This window comes from Mycteria americana, chromosome 2, assembly GCF_035582795.1.
Source record: "Mycteria americana isolate JAX WOST 10 ecotype Jacksonville Zoo and Gardens chromosome 2, USCA_MyAme_1.0, whole genome shotgun sequence".
In the NCBI taxonomy this organism is placed as follows: Eukaryota; Metazoa; Chordata; class Aves; order Ciconiiformes; family Ciconiidae; genus Mycteria; species Mycteria americana.
The window spans coordinates 71,649,292-71,669,690 of NC_134366.1; the positions used below are offsets into that span (position 1 = coordinate 71,649,292).

Consider the following 20,399-nt stretch of genomic DNA (forward strand, 5'->3'; position numbering starts at 1 on the left):
TGTAGTGACCAAGACCTGTTGACTTACCAAGGTTAAATAGCACAGTCACAACACTAAGAAAATGTAGTCACACAATGAGAAATCAAGAGATTGAAAGAAATGCTTTCTGTTTCTTATGGGATATGAAAATACCTGGATTAGAAAGGAGTCTGGAGAGGTCTCTGAGGCCATTGTCCTGCCTTCAGGCAGGACCAAATATACTTAAGTCATTCCTGATGTATGTTATTTCAAGTTGTTCTTAAAATACCTTTTACCACTAATGAACTTCATTGCTTCTTTGCCCATTCCCTGTGGACATTTATAACAGTTTGTAACCTTTCTGTTTCCAACAACTTTTTGCACAGTTGAAAATCAGCCATTGCTCACTTCTGCTGAACATTGTGTGAGGATTTCTTCATGGGTCTTTCATATCACTCTCCTGCTTATACCCACATTATGAGATCCCTTTTTCTTCTTTTTTTTTCTTGTTGGCAATAGTATGATGGGTTGACTTGGGATCACTGTACTGTATGTGGAATTCCCCAGATCCGTTTTTGCAGAATTGCTGTCTGGAAGGACTCTTCCCCCACGCCTCAGTCATTCCTACCTCAGTGTCGGACTTCTCACGTGCTCTGGTTGTATTAAATGTCTTGTATTTCAATCTAGTTTCTCAAAATGTTTTGTGTTTACAGTCCTCAAAAGAACAGCCTCTCCCAGTTTCATATCTTCATGCAGAAGAAACACCTCATATCCATCCAAATTCGTTTGGTACACGCAGTTCCCTATATGTTTCTGGCAGAGGCAGGGGGGCTTAGGCCAGATATCTCATTCTGCTCCTGGTTGCCATATTTCCTTGGGACTCACAGACCATTCCCTGTGATCTGACATCTGTGTATTCACTCATGTGATGGGGGAAGGACCCTTAGTCAAGATGGCAGGTGGAAGTAGCCTAATTGACAATAACATAGTATGTCTGAACCACAGTGCAGTTTTTGGTTGCTCCAAAGATGCATTTGGGAAAAACAGTGTTTGCTGCAGACTATGTGAGCATCCTGTTCCCAGTTTTCTCACTTGGACAGTCTAAGGATAGGGAGAAGCTTAGTGGTTTACTAGATATTTGTATATAGCACCTTTGAGGAAATGTTAAAGCTTCAAGCAATGTTAAACCTTCAGTGCATGGGTAGACCATTTGTATTCCTTGCGCAAAGTATATACAGTTTTCCCACATCCTGCTGGAAGATTAGAGTTGCAATCTGTAGTTTTAAAACGTAGACAGTTGATTAAAACAGATCTGTTACAAATAACTTTAACCAGAATTAACTACGGGTAAAGTGTAAAAGAGGCCAGTTTTCCAAGTGGTGGTTTGGAGAAATACCGTATTTTAATAAGGAGGGCAGTGTTGAACATCAGCAGGAAAGGAATGGAATGTCACGGGTTTTATTTATGAATGGAAATTTGGTCTATTTCTTTGGTCTGTGTTGTGGAGGACTGGAAAAAAGAGATATTCTAGAGGATACAGTTACAATATTTAAGATAAAAGGAGGTGAAAATCTGTGAGTTGACTCCTGCCACAGCTGAAAGCAAGGCAACAATATCTATACCAGTTATTATGGAGGAATATTATTCAGATTAAATATTGCCAATGAATCATCAAATAACAAAGAAATGAAGGAATAGCAATTACTTAGGATGATAACAGAGTAAGCAGGCACCAAGAATACACCAAAACTAATTAGATAATAATTGGGAAAACAGCCCTGTTTCATAATACTAACATGTCATATTGAAGCCCTGGGGAAAAAACAAAAGGCATGTTTTTGTATTATGAGGTGACAGGGTTAACCTCATGTAATTTAACAAATGGAAAGAGAGAGATCCAGATCACTAGACACCTATTAATCTGACTTTAGTAGTCTTACTAAGCTTTTGAAGAAATGAAGGAAAGAGTAATTAAATACCTGGAAGTAAATGGAAGGTAGAGTAAAATGCAGCAGACTTCTATCAGCAGTTGATTGTTCAGGATTAACTTGATCTCCTTCTCTGATAAAGCACAGTAGTTTTTTCTCAGACAGGAGAAATGCAATCTAGTTTGTCGGATGTCAATAAAACATTTTATATACTGTAATGATGGAAATTATTAGCTAAACTAGGGAAGATGGGGTTTGAGAGATGAATTGCAAAGTGACTTGTGAACTGGCAAATGGAATTCCCTCACAATTTACACTGGCTGAGAGATTAGAGTTGCTCAGAGATCAGTGCCAGAGCTGATACTGTTAATGCTTCGACCTTGGTTCAAAATTAGGAATATCTTGACGAAATATGCTGATGATACAGATTCAGAGTAGAAAAAAAAGCAGAAAGATTTGGATGACACCATGGAGGTTAATAGTACAGAGTAATGCTGTTAGCAACAATAACAAGAATTTCAGTATAAAGATGGAGCTCATTGGTTGGAAGTGATTGAAGAGAAGAAGGATGGGAAAGTACTGAAGGTATTTAATATGTATTGAGCAATCTCAGGATGACTTTGAGCCTCTATTCTGAGGCAGTCAGGAAAATGCTATATATAAAGCAAAATAATTTCAGTAGAGAAATACAAAAATGTTGATCAACTCTGAAATCACAAAACATTGGTAAGACCTCCTCCAGAATACTCATTAGATCACAAGTGCAAGTGGGAACAGAGCTATGAGGAAGAACAACAATAGAAAATCTATTTTCCAACGGGAGACTCGTTTTCATAAAAATACAGAGTGAGAGAAGTTATGATTGCTCTCTACAAAGTCATCAGATGTAAATCCCAAAGAAGAACACAAGTTGTTTAAGACACAAGTCAATGTTACTAAATAAAATACCAAACAAAACAGCATCTGTAAACTCTCTATGGCTAAATTTTTGGGTGGAAATTAAAAGAAATTACTAATAAGAATTATGAAAATTTTTAATTTTTACATTCTGATTACCTAAAATTTCCTATAAACTGTATTATAGTGAGTAAGGTTTGTCCAAAAAGTGGACAGATTAGCAGCAGATTATGTTACAGAAGTTTGCTAATGGATTTAATAGAAAATAAATCTTAAAATTCTATCTGATAAAATAAAGAAAATTGAGGGTGGAGGGAGGACTTAAGGAAATGATTCTATAGTTTGATTTAATCTCCAATTAGCACTAATAGTAAGACATTATTTACTCCTTATTTCTAACTACATCATATTTAGGACACGGAAAAGCAGATGAGTAACAAAGAGATTTTGCAGATGCAGACTAGGCTAGTGCAACCATTGTACTAGAAGTATAAAATTAACATCAAGGAGTTTGCTGAATACCTCTTTTTATGACTTCATATGCCCCATTAATTGATACAGATAAATATCTGTTTTTCCTATTTTCCTAGATTAAGTTGTTTACCTCAGTTATATAGTCAATAATGCAGTATCTTTACTAGTTATGCTACAATAAAAGTAACTTATACCGCACTAAAATGTGAAACTAGTTGCCAGCATTATGTGTGAGACTTGATATAAATAGCTGGTGAAATTCACATAGAAAAATGTTTAGTTTGGTCATTGGAAAAATAGTTTTAAAGTAATATATGTTCAAATGTAAATAAAGAAGAAAATACATCAAAAGCAGTTATTTTGAAAGGCTGGAAAAAATACAAATCTGTGTTCGGATTTAGGAACTTTTGTAGATGTTTATATCCTTGAATAAAAGTTACTTCTATGAGATTATTTTTAAAATGCCACTGCTCTCTGCTTTCCCTACTCTTGTACCCACCACCTATGGATTCACATAAATTGTAAATTACTTGGATGTTTAGAAATGTGCTATGATATGCTCTTGTTTTCTTCTGTGGTGTTGAGAACACAACATAAAGTCATCACCTATTAGCTGAACAGCAGTGATCAGCTCTATCTGTGCATTTAGCCTGCCACACTTACAAAACTAAATGAATTCACTTAAACCATGTTGAACACATAATTTATTGAACTGTGGTAATTGCCTCAGGTAGTTTCACTGTATTTTACTGTGAAAACAAAAACTTTAAATGCTTTGTTTCTTGCTTTAGAAGAGCATTTCTTTAAGCACTATTTTTAACCAAGCCAGTATTTTCTGATCTTTTTGAAAAAGAAAGAACGGGTACTATGTAGTACTTGAATACTACAGGCTGATATAGGATGTAAGACATCTATATTGTGTATATTCTGAGATACTTGTACTGGCATGCATAAAACCAAAAATCTTTTATAAATGCGAGTACACAATGTTCAAGTCTCTAATGCATATCATGACATAGGTTATTCTTGGTAGTTGAGTCATATATGCCAATGCTGTTAATTGGAACTTGAGGAGGTATGAGACTAAGCTTATTGGGGGTTCACCCAGATACCTTCAGCTTCAATAAATTGCTACGTAGGAAAGAAAAGCTGTCCTTGGGTGTTATTTAATAGAATATTGTTAACTGTCACAGGAATATGATGAACTTCAGATTTATCTTAGAGATAAGCATACTTAATTTGTAATGCATTTATGAAAATATTTTAATTTGTTTGTCTAATAGGGGGTCTTCTAATTTTTATCTTTAATGTCATAATAAAAAGGTGTAGTTCATAAATTAGGTTTGGCCAACTCAACATGAAAGAAAAGCTCCTTTAGTTCTTGATCAAAAATGCAGAGCCTGTACTGAGTCTGACTGTAACGAATTTAATAAGAAAAAAAAAGATTCTTTGAAATAATATTTCAAAGCCCTCTCAAAGAAAAGAAATTTAATAGTTTCAAAGGTGAAAGTACATGATAATTCCCATTTTTAACTATTTTAATAGAAAACAAACTGGCCAAACTCAAATCTTTGAAATCACATTTAAATAATATTTTGAACAATAAATATATGTTCTGCTATAACTTGTTTTTTGCTGTTCTACTTTGTCTTTTGTATTCCTTCCACTCTCCAGCAACAGTGTAGCTAGAGAGGAAAAGCAGGTGGGTGGGAGAAAGGTGAACAACACTTGCCGCAAATCCCTGTGAAGAAAAAACTTTTACAGCTTTTATACTGAAGCCTATTGTTTGTTTTAATAATGCAGCATTAGTAATTTCCATCCTAGCCAGCAGGCAATCTGCCTCCACTTTATCCCACTGCTGGCAACAGAAAGATAAATAGCAACTGACTGGCATTCTTTCTTTAACTTTCAGTCACTTGTGGGACTGCAGTCCTTGAGGCATGACACCACCTGCACAGCAGGAGGAGGTGTGACTTGTGATGTTCTTTTTGTTTTGACAGCTAAGTACCAGTCATACGTAGTTTAGAATCCTAATTTATGATGGGTGAATGTATTCCACCTTTATTGCGCTTTTTTTGCTGTTTGTAAAAAGGCTACAGCAGAGCCTCGATGAATCATCTTTTATGATATAAATTCTGTTAATCTGCCTAAAATAACAAGGATTAATTACCAGGCAAGGATGTGATACACTGCTTGGGCAGCTCACAATTTAGCTGTGTGTAAATCTCGATGCTCATTTAGGTTTTTCTTTCTGTCTTTGCATCTCGTCCTGACAGGTGTGTGCCCAATCACTGTGAACATGGTGGCAAATGTACCCAGACGTGGGACAGCTTCAAGTGCACTTGTGATGGAACTGGATACAGTGGCGCCACTTGTCATAACTGTAAGCCATCCTGCAGCATTGAAATTGCAATGGAGTAGGGAAGACACTGATGTCTTTTGATGGAGATAAAAAGTCAAAGTCTTCCTCTCTGGTTGTTAAAGATCCTAAAAAGTTACTTGAAAGGAGGTGTTGGCTTCATCATACTCCACCTTATCTACATAGGGATGTATTTATATAGCACTCTGCTGCACCATACAAGGGACCAAAGCAGTACAGCTGTCTTAGTTGGTGTACTGAGCAAACACATTCTCAGCAATTGCACACTAGAGTTTCAGATGGACACAGTGAATCTGCCCTAAGCTGTTGGGGAGAGCTGCTGACCGCTGCTAACTAGAGAGACACTCGTTCAGGTTGCCAATCCTGAAGTGTGTTTATATACTGATTATTGGCCATTCTAAAATCAAAATATTTACTCTGTTGTTGTGAGTTTCTTAAAAAAGAGCATTTCCTATGAGCTCCACATGCCCTATACTATTAAAGCACAGAAAGAAGAGAAAAAGGTACAGTTGCTCTTCTTAGAGGTTCTCAACAATGTATGCGGAGTCAGCAGCATGTGTCTTCTGTTCCTTCTATTGTACGCTACAAGTGGGATTTTCGTCTGCGAAGTGTATCCTAAAATATCGAGAAGATGCTGAAAACATAGCCAGTCCTTACTTGTCTCCCTTTTTTCTTTAGCAAACAACTTCTTAATATTTAGGAGAGAGTAAAAATGCTTCTGAACAGGTGAAAAGTTGAAATTGAAGCCAGGATTTATACAGATAGAAATTTATATTACTTTACTATTTACTTTAACTACAGCTGTGTAAAATTTTACAAAGATAATTGCAGAATTCTTTCATTTTTAAGCAAAAAACCCCAAACCAATGAGAAAATTTTGACAATTCACAGTTGTCTGAAATTCAACAAAAACCTATTCCATTTTTAAACATTGTATTAATGTAAGAGGGAGTGTATTTTATATAATAACTATTAATACATATATATACATTGAATGGCAAAGTTCTCCATGGTCTGGCTACTGAACTGGTAAAACTGAAAGAGTTAAATGGGAAATGAATGTTTATTAAAGAGAGATATTTAAAGTACCAATGCTTGAGGGAGAAATTTCATGGGCAGCCCTTTTTCCACCAAGTGTGAATGTGCATAGTGATGGTGTGGTTGCATCTAATCTTGGGAAAGAAAACACGGAATTTACAGTGATGTAGTATTTCAGTGAAACAAAGAAAAAGATTTCATATATTTCTCTGAAAGTATAGTATTTTTAGAGCTTTGGCTAACCTATTACAGCCACTTGGAAAATATGATTCCTACACATGTGGTAGGCTGTTAAGATGTTTAACTGCAGAAATGCAGGGATGGAAGTTCAGTTATGTAGGTATATTTTATCTAGTGAGCCTCTGAAAGTAAGTATAATCTGTTAGAGGAAAATGTATCATGCTGGATCCAACAGCCCGCCAGCGGTGAGACTGCTGCAGCTGCATTCCCCCAGGTCCAACCAGTAGTGAGGCCATAAATGTATTCCTGTTAGGCATGCACCCACAGATCCCATAGATCCCATATATCACAATCACATATATAGACGGCTGGCTGTACAGGTCACAGACAGAACATGCACATGAACACAGCACCAACAGCCTCATCCTGCTCCCCTCTCTGGCTGAGCAGGATGTATGTCCACTAGTGAGAACAGTGAACATCCATATCCACACATGGTGGATCCTTCCAGTGGCTCAGCTCAGGCACTCAGTCAGCCCAGTGGCTGGCCCTGGATCCCAGACTCTGCAGTTGCTGATGCCTGGACAGTGAATGGCCCAGCAGGGTATTATTTGGGCTCCCCCGCTTGCCATTGTCTGTCTGTGCTCCTTTGTGGGTGTGCAGATGAGCTTTTAAGACATAACCTTACATAGTTTAGCTTTCTTCTTGAGTCCCAAAGAGAAGTAGCAAGGACAAATGGATGGCATCACTTTTCTGAAATCACATTTATTACAAAGGAAAGAAATAATAATCCAAGGAGCTGTGAACATTTCTCTTAATAGGATTTTCACCTGCCTTTTATGGATAAAACAGTGCAATAAGGCAAGTAAAAGGCACTGCTGGACTGCAAAGGGGGATTTGGAGTATATTGTCCTGTCTTTAGCTATGGAATGGATAAAGTGTATGAGATTACAGATGTCCAGGTCATTTGGAGACACATTGTTCAAGAACCTTTACTTTTTTAATTCAAGCAAAGTTTCTAACTTAGATGGCTAATCTTTTGTTTTGTCTCATTTTTGTGTCTGAAGAACATAATTTTAGTTTTTACCATGTATGTTGCTACACTTTTAGAAGTCTTCTTTCTTACAAAACAAGGGTGAGCAGAAAGTTATCCACTTGATAGATATCCTGTCAGAATATGTGAAGTCTTATGCCTTTCTAAAGTACAGAATTTAATGGCACAAAAATGAGCGAAAACCAAAAATTATAGCGTCAGCCTATAGACTGCGACAACCTTAACTCTGCCTTTATTGAGCAGGCAATAGCTATCAGTATTTGTTCCAGCCATGTTTACAGTATTAGGTATAGCTGCAAATAATGAGGGGATTTGTTGAAGCTTGCCAAAGGTTGTAGTTATACTGTCCTGAGGTCTGGGGCCTCAGCTCTGCTATGATGATACTGACCTTATCTATCCTTTCCTACTTGTGCAGTGTGCGTGTGTACTCAGACATGCTTGCTGTGCTGCCTTTTCCTTTTGAGTTCTGATGTTTGTGGCAATAGCAGTACAAAAAGGATGCTGGGGGAGGAGAGAGTTGGAATGATAACTGGTGTGTGGTATAAAATTAGCTGAAAGCAATTATAAACAATATTGCGGGTTGTATGAAAGGCTGTAAAATTTAGCAGGTATCATGATTCTATGGAGCAGGAAAGTGTTTAAGTGCAGATGGCACTTGTTCGGTACCATTTTACTTAAATATAAGACAATTTTACAAAACAAATGGTATTATACTCTACAGTAAAATATATATTTCTTTTCTCAATGTATGTTTGTGCAGTGGGTATAATAGGGCATTTCTCAAAGAGGTTGGAGTCAAGACTACGTTCGTGGGGATTGTAATGCCATAGCTGATGATTTTAATGAGTTTGAGTTTTGCTGAACTTAAAGGAACAAGTAATTCTGTGTTACTGAATGGGTTTTTTCAGTGAATTGATTTTGCTTTGGTCAGGGAATTCAACACTTTCCTGAGCTTTTGACTTGAAACAAGGCAAGGCTTTGCAGCCTTGACTGAATTTCAGATTGCGGTTTTAGATTCCTTTGAAGTTGAAATACAAAGACAAACTCAAGGGATAAACTCCTTGAAGTGAAACAGAGAAAAATGTTTGTATGAAATCCTTGTGAATCAACATGGCTTTGTTTCACACAGGTCTGGTCATAATATAGTTATAGTATGATAGTGAAAGCAGCAGTTAGTCTAGAGAGATGGAGAAACATGTATTCTGGGGCTGAGACATAGTAGAAACTGTAAACCAAAAATAAACAGCTGCACAAGGAAAAATTTCAAATAAATAAATCTGAAATAACAACTTTAATTCTTATTATCTCTCTAATTGTGTAAATCAATTATTCATATATGCCATTTTAGGATCATGAAATAATTTGCGTTTCAGAATAGGACATTGTTACAGGAAGGCTTTTCATCATTCAAAGACACACCAAAATCTCCAAGCTCTGTGTCCACTATCTTGTTATTTGTCAGAGGCTTAAGCTGCCATTCACAGAAGATGTCTCTACTCCACAATAATTTCTTTCATCCAGCTACAACTGGGTCCTTGGAGCTCAATGGTGAATTAAACTAAAATACTGGAAAGTTGTATCTCTCATTGCATGGTAAATACCCTAGAAATCTGCCAGATTTCTTTTGGCAAACATACTCAGTGCCCAAGGGAATGCTGTGGCCTGGCAAATACCAGACTAGAGCATTGATTTTATCATTAGACAAGACTAAAAGATAAATTATTGTATTTATTTAAAAATAATGATTTACAGTGATGAAACAGTTATAAAATTATTAAAAAAATAATTATTAGGGTTATAATTAACAGTAAGTATCATCCTTACTAGCTTTATTGTATCAGCTGTATTTTAATCCCCAACTAATTAACCTTTATGGCCTACCAAAGGCTGACCTGCTGTGCAGAGTTCTTAGAGTGACATTTTTCCAGAGCCTAGTGGTAAATGGTTCCTGGAGCCTTTGAGAACAGGAGCTCATTTTCCTTACTACTTATCATCTCCATCATGATCTTCAGGTAACACCGCTCTGCTGTGCTTTGTGCAAGTTATACATCTAGTTTTAGGCTCTAATGTGCTTCCTGCTGTTTACAGCATATTTAAAACAGAGTGATATAAATTTACAAATCATGTATCAGGATAAATAATGAACATTCAAGCTTCTTTGTCTCAGATTTTTAATATATAGCTCAATGCATGCTTTCTCTAGAATCTGCATGTAAGAAAAACACAATAAAGGATTTACTGACAGAGTTTACCATGACTATGATGTATCTACCTACCACCTCCTGCACAAACTTTGTTAGTTTTAGCAAAAAGCCAGGACAACCTAGTTTGATCATATTTGCCTTCTTCTAATGATTTCCAGTAGCAAAAAAGTCCAATTTGCACTTAAAAGATTAATCTTAATTATATCCATTTTCACTCATATGAGACACAAGTTCTATTCTTCTTTAATTTCACCTTCAAACAAACACTGTCCTTACTTCTACAGGTGTACAGCCCCCATTCCTTCAAGGATATTGGACAGGGAAGGGTTTGCTTATAAATCTTCAGTTATTCTGTAGGAGGGACTAACAGCTCACAATGTGTTGCCTGTTAGTTCTGTAAAAGCAATAGGAGAAACACAGCCTTACATACTCTTGTCACTGGAAGAGGCATTAATTGCATTGGAATATACAGAGAATGCAACTCTGTTGGGAAAGAACACACACAATTTTTACGTTTTTAGATTGGCAATGTGCTGTAAATTTTTTCTAAATAAGTATTTGAAACAATGTAGTGATTCCTAGTTTCAATATAACAGACCTTGACTTCTGAATTCTCTGGCTTTGTCTCCTCATAGCTTGTTGTGAATAAACGTTACCCTATATTTTGGAACGTGATTCAAAGTTAATGAGGAATAAAGCATTAATCTTCTCTTGAAATGATATATACATTAAGTGTCACTGGAAGTTGAATGGACATTGATATTTTTTTCCAGGAATATTGACCTTCTCCCTAAAATGAAATATTGCTTTCATAATGAGTTTAACAGTATCTAGAAAAAAACTTTGAGTAAGAAACGTTTGTGTTACATGCATTGTAGAAGCAACGATAATTGGGATGCTTGATTATTGCCAAAATCAGTAATTAGAGAGCCAAATTTAATCTGCTTAGACTGTGATCTTCAGCAAGACCTCCATCAATTAGTCTGTACTAACTGATTTTCCTGTATATCCATGAATGAGGAATCACCTGAAACACTGTAATTTCTACATTTAGAGTCTAGATAAGAAAGAATGACATGGTGATGATATTTTCCTGTCAGCAATTTCAGAAATAGTTCCATAGCAAGAAAGCAAATACATAATTAGGCGAAAATATGCTCTGAACTTTACTTTAGGGAAAAAAGAAAAGAAATAGTCATCCCAAACAAGCAATGTATGGGTTTCCACTCCACTGGAGACTGGGGGAGTTCTGAGAACAACATGGTTATTCTTTGTGATCTCAAACCGATTTGTTAGAAAGACAAAGGCCTTGCAGTTTCACAAGCATATTAATGCATTATTTGATCAGGAAAAAGAGTTGTCTTAACAAGTCACGAACTATGAGTATGGAAGCTTTTTCCTTTCTTACAATTTAATAGAGGGAAGAAGAAAGTGTGAGTAAAGAATAGAAAACCACTTTTACAAAAAACGTGTCTGCTGCGATTAAAAATATGCAACGTGGTAGGCTATCTTACTTGTTCAATCTAATCTGAGTGAAATAAGCCAGATTGTCCACTAATAGTAAGGTGGTTTATGTTCTCATGAATCAGGTTGTACAACTATGTGTCTCGTCCCACTCGGTGGGTTGCGAGAGGGGTGAATCTTTTCGATTCCCCAACTGTTTGAGTACCGACAAAAGCCAATCTCTGCTCGGCAGAGCTGCGTGGTCGGTAGAGTCACGACAATGACCCAGAGGAACAGGCTGGCCAGCAACTTTATTAACTGGCGAATTCCACAAACGAACAAACTTAACGACCTGATGAGTTTAACGAACGAACAAAGGCGATTTGGCAATGGAGCTATTTTCCAGGCAACCCTATCCCAAACTTGCATATATATTGGAAGAGCAGAGGAAGAGAGAAGCAAGAAAAGGAAAGGAGAAGAGAGGAGGAAAGAGAAAGAAAAAGTATCACCACCCTTGGATCCTGCGATGACGATGACAGACGTGGCAATCCTCCAGTGGTGGGCATGCGCACTTCCCTGGGGGGGGCGGGGGGGATGTCTTTTATAAGCTAATCCCCGCCGCCTCCAGGTACGCCCCTTCAGGACTTACATGGTTCTTGTTCTAGAAAGTTCTCAGTCTTCTGCGCAGGCGCTGGGGGAGAGGGGTGGTTGCGAGGGGTCTCTCGGGCAGTTGCAAGCCCCTTCCTCAGATAAACTCTGTGTGACCTCTGGCCATACATGGTCAGGTCTGGCAGAACCTGGAACCGCGCATCCTCCGACGCACTCTCCACATCCCGCTCTCACTCTCCCCCACCCCGTGCTCGCCATGCAAATAGCGCCTCAAGTCGCCACAATGTTTGAGACATTAACTCTTTCAGTCTCTCACACTATGGACACATAAATGCGCTAACTATTCTCAAGAGAATGTACAGGCAGCCAGAGTGCCTCCAGGCAGCAGCAGAATGATCATCGTCACTAGATAGTCTGAATGTGGAGTGTCATTACTGACAAAACACAGGAGAAACCCCTCCAAAGCTTCTACTATCTGACAAGATGAAAGTTATGTGTATCATGCTGGGTGCTACTGAAAGGCATTTAAAGGACAATGCAGCCATCAGGCACAGTCAACATGGGTTCACAAAGGGAAAATCCTGTCTAACTAATACCCTTCTATGACAAGGTCACCCACCTAGTAGATAAAGGAGAGGTGGTGGATGTAGTTTTTCTGGGTTTTAGTAAGGCTTTTGATACTGTCCCTCACAGCATCCTTCTAGACAAGTTGTCCAGCTGTGAGATGAGCAGGTAGATGGTGCACTAGGTGAAGAATTGCCTGAACAGAACGGTGCCCTGGCAGCCAAGAGGGAAAACCACATCCTGGGGTGCATTAAACACAGCATGACCAGCTGGTCAAAAGAGGTGATTATCCTGCTGTATTTAGCATTGGTGCAGCCTCACCTTGAGTATTGTGTGCGGTTCTGGGCCCCACCATTTAAAAAGGACGTTAAGGGATGTGAATGCATCCCAAGAAGGGCACCAAAGCTGGGGAAGGGGCTGGAAGCCATGTCCTATGAGGAGCGGCTGAGGACTCTGGGTTTATCTAGTCTGGAGAGAAGGAGGCTGAGGAGCAACCTCACTGCTCTCTGCAGCTTCCTGAGGAGGGGAAGCTGAGAGGGAGGTGCTGACCTCTCCTCCCTGGTACCCACTGCCAGGACATGTGGGAATGGCTCAACGCTGCATCCGTCAGGTGAGGTTCAGACCTGATATGAAGAAACATTTGTTTACCGAGAGAGTGGTCAAACGGTGGAACAGGCATCTTGGAGAGGTGGTCGATACCCCATGCCTGTCAGTGTTGAAGAGGCATTTGGACAATGCCCTTAATACCATGCTTTTACTTTTGGTCAGCCCTTTCCAACTCACTTCTCTTCTCTTCTCTTCTCTTCTCTTCTCTTCTCTTCTCTTCTCTTCTCTTCTCTTCTCTTCTCTTCTCTTCTCTTCTCTTCTCCTCTCTTCTCTTCTCTTCTCTTCTCTTCTCTTCTCTTCTCTTCTCTTCTAGTCCATTCCATTCCATTGCAGTTTTTCTTCCTACCTCCTTCTTTCCCTACCAAGTACATGTTGAGGAAATCGCTGATGACATTTCTTCCTAGCACTGCAGTAGCAGAAGGCATTGAATGGGCAATCATGTCCCATCCTAGGCACTGGCTCTGTCATGTTGTAGGAAGGAGGCACGTACCTTCTGATGGGGGTGAGAGCTGTGGATCGTCTCGAGATCATTGGACCATCTGAACAAATTTGCAAAAAGCAGGTGTGAAGTGCGGTTTTGGAAAGCCTTCAGTGTTCATCCAGTTTTGCTGAGTTTCCACAGGATGGCAAAACCTCACATCTCTGACACTAGCGAGGCTCAAAAGATCAAGCCCTCCTCAGTCTGAAGCAGGATGCGCTCCTGAACTAAATGGTTGCAAATCTTTTTGAGGGGAGCAATACCTATTCATTTCCTGTGGATATTTTGTTTCTCCTTGTACTTATTTTTAGAAATGCCTGAGCTGTTTCCCTTGGAAAAACATGTTTAAACAAAAGATCCGGAGAACAACAGGACTCCGTCAGAGCCAAGGTCCATCTGGCCCAATGCTCTGTCTCCAAAGTGGCCAACCACCAATGTCTACAGGAGAGAAGATGAGCAGCGCAGGTCTACTTCTGCCAGGGTCCTGGGGCTGTTCATAGGCCTCCATGGCTGGGAGCAGCCTCCCCTGGGATGCCCACCCACACCATCTCCTGCCAAGGACCCAGGGGACGTGGTGTCTCAGCTCAGCCTGGGGCCCTCGGTCCTTGCCTGGGCAATGTGGTAGGTGTGCCCGTCTGTGCCCCTCTCTCCTGCATGGGCCTGGGACCTGCCCTGCAGAGAGCTGCTCTCCTGGATGGAGCCCTCAGACCTAGGTCATGGCTTGTCATGCAGAACTAGATGCATAACATAGCATAACTATTCTGTTCTATTTCCTGTGCTCACCATGAGTCAAATAACCATGAGACTCTTATTTGCCTGAAATGCCAGGGGTTTTTCAGCTCCAAAAATGCTTTCAAGGACACAAATCACAAAGGTTACAAGTGGAAACAGGATTTTATTTGACTTCTCTGAATCTGTTTCAGAGCTGATGCTCACAAGCATTAACACAATGCGCAGGTGTAGCCAGGAGCAGGCTGATGCATTCTTCAGTTCAGCTTGAAAGAAGATCCCTTGCAGTCTGGCAAAGGAAAGCCACAGAGCTACAGAAAGCAGCAGCAGGAATACAGGCCAAGCAGTGCCTGTTTCCTGAACAGAGAAGACTAGAAGAGTGAGATTCATTACTGACCACACAGAAACGTAGAAGAAAAAGAAGAAGAAGAAGAAGAAGAAGAAGAAGAGGTGTGTGGTGCCGCGGGGCATTTTCCAAAGCAGGACACGTATCGATAACAAGCAGCCTTTTTGCCTTCCAAAACTTGCTGCGCTGTGCTTCTTGGCCAGCGATGCATGACAAGCACTCTCGTGCCTGCCCCGCGCTGGTATTGCACACAGGGAGAGCTGCAAAGCGGCAGCTCCGGATGGTGCAGCAAGCCTGCAGCCCTTCCGAGCATGGGCTGTTTTGCACAAGCAAGAACCCCTGGGGAAACGGAGCCAAGGGAAGAGCAGAGCTCGCTCCCACTACAAGCTTGCAGTGGGCAAGAGAGCCCGAGGGAGCCAGGGCACGAGTGGCACCTTGGAGGTGCCAGAGCAGCAGGCAAGAACCTCGCCGAAAGGGCCCAGAGGAGCCCTGACAAGGGGCTGTGCTCAATGCTACAGAGGACAAGAAGCAACCCCCGGGGACCACCCTGGGGGCCCACCCGGCAGTCTAGAAAGCTTCCTCCCCCCGGATGCGGGGCACGAGGGCCACCTTCGTGGAGCAGGAGCAGCAGGCCCCTAGCCAAAATGGCCCAAAGGAGCCCTGGCAGGGGCCGTGGTGCTCAATGCTGCAGAGGAAGGCAAAAAACCCCTGGGGACACTTGCTAGCCCAGCGTGGGGGAAAAAAAGCCTTCCTCCCTCCAGCTGCAGGGCATGAGAGGCCATCTTCGTGGTGCATGAGCAGCAGTAAGCTAGCCAAAAAGGACCAGAGGAGCCCTGCCCTGACAAGTGGTCATGCTCAATGCTGCAGAGGAAGGCAGAAAACCCCCGGGGACCAGTGCCAATGTGCCCCGGGGGAAAATTCCTTCCTGACCCCAGAGCTGGCGATCGGCTATTCCCTGAGCATGTGAGCAAGACCTGCCTCCTCCTCCCACAGGCTGGGCACGCCTGCCAGGAGATGCCCAAGCCCTGTTCTCCTCAACCTGGAGCCATCTCCGGGGCTTCCCAGAGTGGCCAAATGCCCCCGGCCCGATCGACCTTGGGGGCAAGAATCCTTCCCGTGCCTGGCAGGAGACCAGTGCGTGCTGCAAAGCACTGGGACCCCTGGCAACATCTCTGCATCCCATTTCTTACGGCTGCTGCCCCTGGCTCCGCAGGGGATGAGGATGGCAAGCTCTGCAGTGCTCCTCAAGAAGGCATTTCCTTTGGTCTGGCCACAGCTATCCAGCTGAAAAGGCCTGATAGCCTTGGGCACCTCCAGGGGTTGGTGGTTCTTCTCATCTCCAGCAGCCTTGTCTAGCCGACTCTGGTCTTCCTCCCTCAGCCGCCTCCAAATAATTCCACCGGCTCCTCAAGGACTTCCTCTCACATGTCTTCAGGCCGTCCCCAGGCCATCTCTGGCAGCAGGACATGGAGGATGCTCCCTTTTATCCTGCCCCAGGGCACTGTGACTGCTGCGTTGCCGGGTGGCGTCATAGGGATGATGGGGCCCCCCATGTGCAGCCCCGCCCACAGCAGCCCCGCCCACCACCCCTCCACCCGCATCCTTCGGAGGAAGGCCTTCGGGGTGCTGGCCCCGAGGCAGTGCCTGTGCCCAGGAGGCCCAGGGGGCTGTCCCTGCCCTTGGTGGCCACGCACTGGGCACAGCTGCTGGGCGTCCCTGTAAATTCATCTGTACATTCAGACTATGTAAATAGGGGCATTTATACCATATACATTCATTGGGATGTGGGGATGCCAGAGGTGGAAGAAAGGCTTTTGGTTCCCTCTGCATGAACTTTGCAGAGACACAGAGAGCATGCAGGATTTCCTCACCATTCCTTACATTGGCTACTACCCTGCTTATGGTGAGGTCGTCCTCTTGGAAAGAAGTCCCAAATTGTTTTGTGCTCTTGACCATCTTTTTCCTGGCACTTCAGTAGCTCTTCTCCTCCTTTGGCCTTCACCCTTGACATCTTTCTTGAAAGAGATGGCAGCCCTCTCAGCCTTTGTCTTGCTCCTGCTTGTTGTCTTCTTCTGTAGTCCCTCCGTGCCCCTAATCAACTGCTTAGTCTTTGTTTGCCTTCATCCCAGATGGAATTTGTCTTTCTTGAACTCATGGAATGAGAAATGTGAGTTTTCACCAGGGCTTTGCGCAACGCTTGCCTTTCCTATGGAAGTATCTTGCCTGACACGCAAGAATGCGTTTGCCTGTGTCCCATTCATGGCTCACGCTCACCCTGTGATCTACTCATGCTTTCAGGAACGTTGGCCTACTCCAGTGTTTCCAAACTGGAGCAGAAACTCATGGCACTCCACCTGACGTTGTGTTACCTGCAGTTCTTCGCGCACACGGTTTATTGATGTAGGGGGTATCTCTGCTGTCAGAGCTTCAGCCAGTATGGAATATGGGGGCCATGGAAACATACCACGAGATACAGCTTTTTCTGGTTCATGGATGCCATGAAATCCAGCATATGATGCGGACAATGAATGTACCTTTTGGAGAAGGCATGAAGCCTACTCATCTTGAAGGACGGTTTTCTGCAATCTGAATTCAAAAGACCTGACCATGAACTTCACTGTTTCATACATTTGATGGCATCCAGGCATGAAGGGTGGAGCCCGAGAGATGTGTGAATGAGGCTTTCACCCATCGGTAGCCTGCTGGAATCCAGCTCCACGCAGTCACGACCAGCAGATCCAGCCCTCCACCGGCCGGGTGAGCTATGGACGGACTGTGTGGGTGGGCTCTGAGCAGGAAGCTGGTGGTGTCCATCTAGTCGCTTTCAAAATGGGTGTCTGCCTCCTGGGAAAGAAAATAACCACAGCTGGCATTAACTGTGCTTCCATTTTGAACGTTTAATTGGAGAAAGTGCCAAATCAGCCCAGATGCTGAAAAGGCTACAGGAGATGAAACACTGGTGGGTCAGTGCGATGCAGTTTGTGGCAGTGCTGTCTGTGGGGATAAGCTTTACTCTCCAGGAGTGTGAATAAAGGTTGCCGAGTTTTTAAATGAATTCTGCAGGCATTTAGTGAAGAGGAAGGTTGTTGCTGATGATGCTGATGTGGGTGAGGAGCTGTGTGGCCAGGTGGCCATCCGACACTAAAAGGCAACTGCCTGTCTTTAAGAGTCCCTACCACCTGGAAGATAGCTGCAAGGAAGGGCTGAAGAATTTGGTTTTTATACACCCACTGAGAGAGCGGTCAAACCCTGGAACAGGCTTCAAACAAACCCAGGAGAGGTGGTCGATGCCCCATACCTGTCACTGTTTGAGAGGCATTTGTACAACGCCCTTAATAGCACACGTTAGCTTTTGGTCAGCCCTGATGTGGTCAGGCAGTTGGACTAGGTGACTGTTGTAGGTCCCTGTCAACTAAATTATTCTATTCTAAAAAGAACACACACACAAGAAAAGCAAACAGGAAAAGGAGTGCATACTACGAACAAAAGTGCTGATGATAATTCTAATTTCTTGCACTCAAAAAGCTGTTTCAGAGAAGGTGATGTTGCAACTCAAACCATTTTGGTAGAGCTGAAGTTTTGCTACAATGTAATCCACTGAGTATCTACTTAATGAGTAAAATTTCACTAAATACGCAGTCTGGATAGTTGAGGCTATTGATGGTAAGATAACAATCTTCCATCATTAATTCAAGAATTAAAACTAATCTTAGTTTCTAGATACAAAACTGGCTTTCATTTATAGCATTTTTTTAGCCCATGAAAAAGAGATCAGTTCCCAAAAGTAAAGCCATCTATGAAAAGATCTTTGCACAACTGGCATATGCGTGGTCAATACATAAATTCATTGAAAACTAAATTCACCAAAAATAAAAGATCAAAAATTTAAAACTTTTAAGAATTTCGTAATAATGGAAAAATCTTTGCAATATCTAGAAGAGATGTGTACTGTCCAGTTCCTTTAAAAAGTGGACATTGAACTGTCTAGTTTTCTTAAAAATCTATTTTATTCCAGCCACTTGGCAGATATTCACTCAGGCATAAGGATGTGCTGTAAATAAATAAAAAATAAAGATCCTTCTATTTTCAGGTGAGCTATGGACGGGTGAGCTATGGACTAACTGTGTAGGTCGGCTCTGAGCATGAAGCTGGTGGTGTCCATCTAGTCACTTTCAAAATGGGTGTCTGCCTCCTGGGAAAGAAAAGGAGGTTGGACTTGACAAGAGGAAACATTTCTGTATCAAGGGTGTGGTAAAAGCCTGGAACAGGTTTCCTAGAGGGGTGGTTGATGCCTCATGCCTCTCAGTGTTTAAGAGGCATTTCAACAATGCCCTTAATACCATGCTTTAACTTTGATCAGTCCTGAAGTGGTCAGGCAGTTGGACTAGATGGTCGTTGTAAGTCCCTTCACACTCACCTATTCTGTTCTATTCTATTCTATTCTATTCTATTCTATTGAGAAAAAAAAGGTAACAGAGAGTAATTCCCCTCCATAACTTGTAGTGCAGCAGAATTTACCTTGCTATACCTAGCAAAACCTCTGTTTAAGGAAACTTAGCCATATTAAAGTATTTTTCCTCCGTATATCATACTTTTTGATGATGAACTCTCAGGTCAATGTGGAGAAGACATAAGAATTTGATGGTCAATACCACCAGTTGTAGACTAGAGTTGCCTCATCTGTGCTCAGAAAGAGACTGGGGTTTATGTCATTAAGGATTTGATGTTGATAGAAACTGGTTTTGTGTTTCACGTACAATATGCAACCTTCAACATCAAAACTGGAGTAGTGTTTCCAGGACCTGTACGTAAAACTTAACTCTATGTTAATGTAGATCTGCCTTAAGAAAGAAGAATGAAACAAAAAAGTATCCAAGAGGATAAAATTGGAGAGAACTATTTTTCCTAGTACATTTTTAAGATAATATTCCTATCCTGTTCCTTAAGAACTCTCCTTAAAATTGGAATAGTAAATTTAGTTACAAAAAAAAAAAAGAAAAAAACGGAAAAGAAAAAACAATAAGGTGCAACTTCCCAAAGAAGGGTACTGAAGTGAAATTTGAACGGTCTTTCAGGAAGAGTTGAAGTTTCTTATGAAAAGTAGGAGGGACATCCTAGCTTGCTGGGTAAGAAAAAGCTGAATGATCTGTTTGCATCCAAGAGCCCTAGAGAATGTTTGCTAGCTTATCAAAAAAGGAGTGAGTAAAAGAAAAGCATTTATGCCGGTTGGGCTTTCCTCATGTTAGTTTTTATTCAGACTCTCAAATAAACCTTCAGTGATGAGTTTTCTTTCACATCCTTTGCTCCCAAGGAACCTACTGAAGTTTGGGTGCATATTACCCTGCATGTCTTCTTTATCAGACCCTTCATTTAGTCTTTTCCTGTGAGATGAAGGAACCAAACACACTTTATAAATTTTTTTTAGATACAATGATGACAAAAATCATAGCGTGCCATTTGATGTTTTGGCCCTCACTTTACAGATGTAATTCCCAGCAGCAAAGAACATAT

The 20,399-nt window shown here is 41.4% G+C and overlaps 1 protein-coding gene across 1 annotated transcript in view; it reads left to right on the plus strand.

Moving 5' to 3' along the window:
- The window catches only part of CNTNAP2 (contactin associated protein 2), a 1,202,777-nt gene that overhangs the window by 788,772 nt on the left and 393,606 nt on the right, over positions 1-20,399 (plus strand). Inside the window, exon 11 of the mRNA XM_075493725.1 lies at positions 5,534-5,640. Coding sequence (XP_075349840.1) covers positions 5,534-5,640 — 107 coding nt within the window. The remainder of the gene's footprint in view (positions 1-5,533; positions 5,641-20,399) is intronic.